At 34.9% G+C, this 8,514-nt stretch overlaps 1 protein-coding gene across 1 annotated transcript in view; it reads left to right on the plus strand.

The window, feature by feature from the left end:
• The window catches only part of LOC104159085 (vesicle transport through interaction with t-SNAREs homolog 1A-like), a gene marked incomplete at both ends in the record, with an annotated part of 12,159 nt that overhangs the window by 1,472 nt on the left and 2,173 nt on the right, over positions 1–8,514 (plus strand). The window contains one exon of the mRNA XM_009696899.1: positions 4,980–5,000. Coding sequence (XP_009695201.1) covers positions 4,980–5,000 — 21 coding nt within the window. The remainder of the gene's footprint in view (positions 1–4,979; positions 5,001–8,514) is intronic.

The raw sequence follows: 8,514 nt of genomic DNA on the forward strand, positions 1-8,514 counted from the left end.
TATCACAATCGTAAACTTAGTCCTGTGAAAGTGTTAAGATTTTCATTTTATTTCTTTTAAGGTGCTGCTATTTTTACATTTCAAGAAAAAATTGTGTGAATTCAGACATAAAAGGGCAATTGTGATAAGAAGCTTTACTTATAACAGAATATCTTATGTGTGGGGATGAGATAAAATACTTTATTTTCACTTTTTAAGGAATGGTTAAATAACTGGTTCACATGTGCACTTTTTGCGAGTTATGATCTTTTTTCTAAATTTTATGGAAGAAATATGATCTCATCTCAAGGAACCAAATGATACCTTCAACCATTTGTCAACATGAGTTTTTTCTTCCAAATGACCACTTCTTAAATGGAAGAAAATTTTGGCTGATAAAGGAGTTTTATGTAGTCTTATATATAATCAAAATAGTTTTCTATAACCCAACTTGAAATTATTTCCCCTATACCTTTGAAAGTTCTGAATTTCTTTCTTTTTGTCCTTGAAAAATGTTATGAAATATGACCATAAAGGAGTCACCTAACTTCTTTTAAATATGTGAATGCAAATATTTTTTAAAAATATTATTTATTGTGTTGTTCCAGTAATCAATCTCGCAATGTCTTTTTCTCAGGAAGTATCATTATTTACATTTGTACTTGTTTTATATGCATGTAGTTATAGGTACAAGAAATTAGTGCAAAAACTTCAGTCTGCTGTTGAGCTTATCAGAATGTACAACTATCCAAATCAAGTGTAAAGTTTGGGAACTTACCATATACTGAACATGTTATATCAACATATTTAACTCAGTAACCCCAGATCTAATAAACTTTCACTCCTATACATTATATCCACAGAAAACTTGGGCTAAATGACAAAAGGATGCTCAGGTATAACTTACACCCATATAAAATATTTGAAGATGTTTCATATTCTTGCCTTCATTTTATCTGATGAAAATAAATGTCGGTAGATGGACTGACCCTCACCCTAATATTGTAGGACTTCTCAAACAGTTTGGATTAGGTTAAATTAGTTAAACCAAGAAATAGTGGGTTTGTTTTCCCCAATTCAGCCACCAAACTGTGAAAGAGGAGAGGAGAGGAGGGATTCCTCTTCTGACAGAGGAGTTGTGGAAAAAAGTTGCCATCTCAGAATTGCTCCTGTACTGATCCGCAGTTATTGGTAAAATCTGCCAACAGAAATGCTGAATATCTGGTTAGACTGGGGTGTTACCCAAGGGAAACAAGATATGAGCTGCATGTTTTAGATATGGTCTTTGTCATCATGATAAACATTTGCGTAATGTTTTTGGTGGAGTGAGAAGACAGAAGGAACACAGATGTATATTGGCTAGTATGACCATATGAAGTATCTAGAAATACATGGGGCGCTATTGGAAAAATGAACAATTTGGATCTTTTCTTTGTTCAACTTCTGGTTTTTAGTTGATTTTTCCAAGGTACAATTACAGCAAATCACAGCCAAGTTATAAACTGTAATGAATAGGATCATAGGTATGAATTTCCTCAAGTTGTTCTCCCAAGAAGAAAGATTGAAGTACAAAGAACAGATTGAAGAATTAGCAAATGATGATTTATCTTTCGTCATCATTTTTCCAAAATATCTCTCGTAAGTAGCAGTCATCATGTTTAGATGGCAACAACTTGGAATGCAGTTGCCTTATAATGATTATGCCAAGATTCAACTAATTTTACCAAATAAACTATATAGAAACTTCTTGTAAGAAGTTGTAAGAATTACACAATTCTGCTATTCATAGTTTCTTTTGAAATAGATGCAGCTTTGTTTAATGAGATGGGTAGTGATATAGTGCTCTTAATGCACTTAGTTTGGTGAAGTCATTGCTTAGTATACGATAATTTCTTCTTAATTAGAATCATGTGAATGTAGTCAGATGAGGCAAATACAGAGGTTGAGAATCAGGAGATGCATCCAAAAAACCCCACCTCACAACCCCAAACCCAAAAACCTACTGTGTGCATCGGGATGTTATTTACTTCCAGGAGTGGTCTTAAATGGGCTCTGTTGCTTCAAGTCTTATTTGTCATTCTGGCCACAAACGTTTATCAAATCCCTTGAAAGTTTTGAGTTTTTTGTTGCAATGATACACTGCTTAAAGTTGTGGCTTCACTTTAATAATAATAGAACTGTTTTATATAGCAATTCGTATTTTTTTTACAAAGTATATGTTGGGCTAAATCAGAAGTCCTTGTTGACCAAAATAATGTCAGGTACAGTATTACCAACTTTCTTGAAATATAATAGTGTTCCTTTCCCCTTTGCAACTATGTTCATTAATAAGTTTAAATAAATTCGCATTAGGTTAAACTGCATGTCCATATACACATACATTGTGTATGTGATTTGCAGTGAACAAATATTTTGTGGCTACTTAATTTCTGACTACAAAGTTGTGATAATATTAGATTTGGGCTTGCTGTGCATAAAGTGTGTCAAACTTCAGCTACAGACCAGGGGGTGAAGTTGGTCAATTTAATTCCCCAAGATCTAAAGAAGGTCGGTATCATTTCATATAGCCCTGGCAGAGCAGATCATTACCAGACACAAATCTGTTCGTTACATGCCGAGGGTTTATAGCAAAATAAATAGACTGTCATCATAAGTTCAGAAAATTGTGTGTTCGACCCACGATAATGTGTAAAGGGCGTTTAATAGAGTTCAGCATTTATTCGTTATCTATATGCGGACAGAGACGGCGGTAGCGTTATCAGCTTTTTAAAAAAAATTCGGTAGTTTTCTATGTCACGTGACATGCCTCACAGACACACACACGCGCACACACACACCCCCCCATCTTGCTCCCTCGCTCTCTGCGGCGCAGTTTTGATTTTAGTCACAGCAGAAGGCTTAGCCACAAGAGATTCCACTGGTTCAAACCAGCGTAAACCAGATTTGGTGTGGTTTTTTTTTTCTTTTAGCCTACAAAGGAACAGATTACCTCTTGTATCGAATTCTGTATTGAAAAAAAAATATCTTTGTTTCAAAAATACGCTGATTATCATAACCTAAAATGGTGGCTGTACACGTCTTAATGCTGTTTACAGTTGAGTGGTGAACATAATAAAAATAATGTTTCAAACTAGAAAAGTAAAGATAACACATTTTCATCAAGAGCATTGTTAAATGGGGGAAAAATACATCTTTTGTTAATTTGAATGAATATCTTTCAGCCAATGTTAAAAAACCCCAACCCTCTCCCATTACTTAGCTTAGCTGCAAATCCCATGCAGAGCTTAAATTCAGCCATGCAGCACAAACAAGATAGAACATTTTTGTTTGGGACCTATTGAAAAAACAAATGTGCAGCATTTTAAAACTCTCATTGATTATAGCAGGGTGGCATGCCCAAACGGACTCTGTTGCGGGAGAGTAGTTTTAAACTTTGGCCCTTTAAGTATCATAGTCAACTGAAGAATGGTGGCCTCGGAAAGAAAAGATAGCTATGTGATCAACTCCCAGATCGTCTCTTTCTAAAGAGCCTTAATGTTTGCCTTTTTGGGGAAAAAAGGGGGGGAAGATCTGGAGAAAGAGTCCAATTTATGATAGGCCAAGCACTTGAATTTAAGCACTGGTTTGGCGGACAGTGCAGTTTTCTTTATTCCAAATTCTAGCAAAGTTCCTTTAGCTACGTACTGAAGAGCTGTTTCAGTTTAAGTCGGTGTGGTAGTAACCCTCCTAATTACATCTCGTTAGAGCCTCGTTGTCCGTTTTGGTAACAGGCTGAGGCGTATGTTCAGTTTTAGACGAGCCATATGAAACAATAGCGAATAATGGCGGTTCTTTTGTTTCCTTCATGCCGGTGAGACTTTATTAGTAGTAAGCTTTTTCAGCTTACACACGTGTTGAAAATTAGTGTTATGAAACTGTAGGTGAAGTATCAGCATAAACTGAGATAATGATGTAGCTGTTGTAATTTCGAATTCAACTGGGATCGGTGAAAGGACTGTAATTTTTTATAAACAGCCATTCTTATGCAGGCATTTGTTGTGAGTAATTATATGTTTTGTTCCAGTACAAATAATTTATCTCTCTGTCTAAGGGGAGAGCATATTACAACATAGCTTGATAATCAGACTGGGGTTTTATTTAGTTTTATAGTAAACCTGCCAGAGCAATACTCTTAGTGTTGATTGTGTTGATTTACAAGCATAAATTGATAAATATAAATATGTATATACTATATAAGTGTACGCACACACACACTATGTGTGTATATATACACACACTGCGTAATGGTCTAGGCTTAAGAACCTGGAATGAGTCTTTTCTGAGGGAAATATGTTTCATGTTTTTCCCTATTCTTTTGTTTATTTTTAAATATGCTATGCAACAAATCGTAATTCTGAGCCATTTAACAAAGCAGCTTCATTTTTTTTTAACCAGAAAAAAAATCCTTTATAAGAGGTTCAATAATAAAATTAGATAATATAATTACAGTAGAACTTGGGTTTATAAAAACTGAAATACTGTTTACATGCTATAAAGATGCAGTCAGCTATTAATAAGTTAGATCTGCTAGTAAAATAAGAAATCAGTTGTCACAACTAAAATATACAGAAAACATTCTGAAAACTTGTATATACAAAACCACTTCAGCTGTACAGTCTCCAAAGAGAGGAATAGTAAACTTGTTTTTTTCTTTATAATATAGACTTCTATGAAGTCATTCCCCTTTATTTCATGATGGTGTCTTAGATGTGGTTTAAAAGAGAATTTCACACTATTCTCTTTGTTTAATGTGACAGTGTGAGAAAGTGATCTTTATTCGTTCAAAAAACTCTGCATGTAGTCTATGTTTAGGTTCTTTTAATGTGTTTGTCTGTGATTTTTAAATGCTAAACATGTAAACAGATAAATTGTCAATGTTAATTCTGTATCCTGTCACACAACTGATCTTTCTTTCCTGCCATTTCTTTCCTTTTTATCTTTTTTGTGCGTTCATGTTGCAGTTGATAAAATTACGTGAAGAGGTGAGTACTTTCTTGCTTTTTGTTGTCTAGCTTTCCCTTTAAAGCTGAGTTTCTAAATCTGAAGTAGATCTTTTTGTTCATTGTTGAAGTAGGGAAATCTACGCAAAGCAAAAATATTGATTACATTCCTTTAAAATATTCACTGTTGTGCCTCTTTTTCCCTAATAATTGTATACTTACATAAGAATCTCTAGATCAAACCTTAGAAATTAACATTCTCTGATAGTGGAAATTTTTTTAAAGGCACTAGAAAAAGAAGGGGAAAAAAAATCCTATTATTTGATCTCTGCTAGAATACCATGATCAAATCAGGTACTGTAATAGTCATGTTTACATCACAAAATCTTTGATAGGGTAGGCACATTTATAAACCGGTATTGAAAGTAAAAGCGTTGCTTTGGTAAAAACCGGTGCTGAAACACTGTAAAAATTACACAGTATTTCACAATGTTTTGAGTTTGGTGTGAGGTATTCAAGTAGCTTATGTATTATATTGAATATTGTATACCCACTGAAAATACAGTACAGGTAGACCTACGCATGCACATCAATATTTATTATTTATTTGTGAGTGCTGTAGATCTGTAGGTGTAACACTAGAGATCAGTATTCCAGAACACCTTTCTTCCAGTCATAAAATGACTCATAAATATTTAGAGAGAGAAGCCTATTTTAATGGTCAGTTCCTCAAATGTTTCAGTATATTTTCTGAAATTAATCTCTGTTACTTACTGCTGTAGCAAAGCAGGTATCTGAACTGCTTTTTTTTATTATTTCCCGATAGCTGCCAAAAAGAAGGTCTCAGTAAAGTCACAATTACTTACAGGTCAGATTTCTGAATGGTTTCGTATGGAGGGTTTGAACCAGTGAAGTATTTGAATAAATATATTTAGAAGCATGAGTATTTTAACATCACATATTTGTCTGGTATCTTCTTTTTGAAACATGTATGCCCAGACATATCAGTAATGAATACTGAGCTCTGCAGGAAAGGATTTGTAAGTTTTAGAAATGGTGATGACAAAGAATTGTAAAGCAACCAGATTAAGGACAGTTACAGAGAATTCTTAAAAACAGTAAGATATTTGTGATATAAAGATTCTTTCACTAGTTCCCTGAACGTGTTATTTTCCCCTCTTCTTGTGTAGCTGATATTAATATCTTAAAGCTACAGAGTAAAACAGTTAACAAAAAAAATTTTAAAAAATAAACATGTAACCACATGAAAGCCCTCCCACCACTGCTGAGCTCCCCTCCCCAATAGTCCCAGTATTTAAACAGATGACAATATTGTTGCAAGGGTTTGTATAGCCTGATTTCTGAGATTTTTCAGAAGAACAAGGTTCATTTGCTCATCCCTTTAACAACACCTGCACGTCTGCTCCTATGCTTTTGTAAAAGAATGTAGTAGGCTCATTTTTGCTTGCAAACATAGGTTACAGTTTTATAAACATAAAGATTCCTCATTTGCAAATTTACTCTGTAAATTTAATCCGATATAAAGAACAAAGCTGCTACTGAACTGCTTTTCTGTTTGAAATAGCAGTGAAGACAAATAAGAAAACTCAGGATATTATTGTAAAGAACTGCAACTTGGGAGCTATACTGAACTCAGTCATACCTTTTGGAGCTTAGCAATCCTCTTTGTTAGCCACCTAAAAATTTTGACATTGCTTCTGCTAATTTTCTTTTTTGCTTTTGCTTGCTAGCCTCAGAACTTACTTTTTCCTCTCGCTGCATATTGTGAGAGCAGCAGCAAATAGAACTAAATAAAGGGATTTATTATTTTGTCTAGATCAAAATTGTACAGGTAGAGAAATAATTTAAAAAACAATTGTTAACATTCTGTTCTCTGCACTTAGGTACCTGCTATGTGTTGGATAGGTTGTAATTGCAATTTTTACACCCAATGCAAAATGCACATTAAAGTTTAAATGAAGGCTAGTACAGTGACTCAGGCATAATTCTTAACTCGTCACATAGTGAAACATCAAGGCATCCCCAATTATAGTTCTCCTAAGGAGGTATGAGCTGATCTTTAAAGAAATTGTGGTTTGCCATACTGTTTGTTAATAAAATCTGTGCTTCCTCTCATTACAGGGCTCTGTTCTAGCAGACTTGCCGTACACAGGCTTCCATGGAGGCTGTGTCGCTCTGTCTTTTGAGCTCCTGAGATCTCAGTTTGAATCCAGCCCACATGGAATGACTAAATCTCTAGTGATAGCATGCCACTTTGCAAAACTTCCTTATATAACTCCAGATAGAAGCTGTTTCTGAAGCTGCAAGATGCACTGAATCACCTCACTACCCACCTCACAGAGAACAGGGGATACTGTGGGAGAAGGAGGTTGGGGAGGGGTGGGAAGCAGTTGAAAGCATCAGCTGCTACTGTAGGGCGTTGATTTCATGACCAAAGGGTAGAGTGCTTCCAAACCCAAACAATGTAAATAACACCACCCTTTATAATAAAAATTAAGTTTCATTATAGAATCGCTTGGGTGGAAAGGTTCTGAAATCACATAAGAAACAGCTCTCAGTTAATGTTAGCACCGAGTTCACAGGGCTTTAGTATTCTAATTGCTCGCAGTAAGACTGAACTGAACTGTAGGCTTGCAATTTACTTTTTAGATTAAATGTGGCTTATTTAGTATATAAAATTACACAGTTAAATGCTAATTGTTTCTGTTGGGTAGCTTTTCCACATTGTAATGTGAAATCTGATTGTTTCCTCCCCTCTCCCTTAACATAGCAGGATAGTCTTTTCATTTCCAGTATACCACTACAGCACTATACATCTGTTCTGTAACTATAATGTTCTACTCCTTGTACTCACTCCCAGCATATGTTCTTTTTTTCTAAAGTATCTTCTCTGTAACTTTTAGGATTCTTACCTTCTAAACTCCTTCTTTATAACCCCCCCCCCCCTTTTCTCTTCTGCTTTACTTTCTTGAAAGACATCTATGTGATAGGGTTAGGTTTCTGATGTTTTTTACAAAGTTTAAAATATTTAACACTAGTTGTTCTTTAATATCATTCGGGGGGGCAGTATTTGGAGAAAGGCACTGCAGGCTTACACTTTTTTTTTTTCCTCCTAATGGTCAATGCAGAGGAACCAACAGATGTTATGAAAAGGTGGCTTTTAAAAAAAATTAAGCAAAATTAACACTAATTATCTATGTTGACCATGAGTACTAAGAACATGCACCACTCTAGTTGCGGTCATGATTTCAATTACAGCATTGTAACTTATGGTTTTAAATTTTATTAAGTGCTTGTGCTGATTTTTTTTTTCTTGGTGGTCTGCCCCCCATGAATGCAAAAGCCTTTTTTGCAATTTACTCTTAACCTATCCACTGTGTATTAGACAACTCTATTAATTATTATAGACTGTTATTGCAGCTTTTCTGACCTTCACATTGGGTCCTATCTGTGCTGATCTAAATGCATTGTTTTAATGATTTCCAAAAAAAGAATAAGAGAAGGGGGGGGGGGGGGGGGCAACACACAAAAAAAC

Source organism: Cariama cristata, unplaced genomic scaffold (genome assembly GCF_000690535.1).
Source record: "Cariama cristata isolate BGI_N322 unplaced genomic scaffold, ASM69053v1 scaffold11193, whole genome shotgun sequence".
Classification (NCBI taxonomy): Eukaryota; Metazoa; Chordata; class Aves; order Cariamiformes; family Cariamidae; genus Cariama; species Cariama cristata.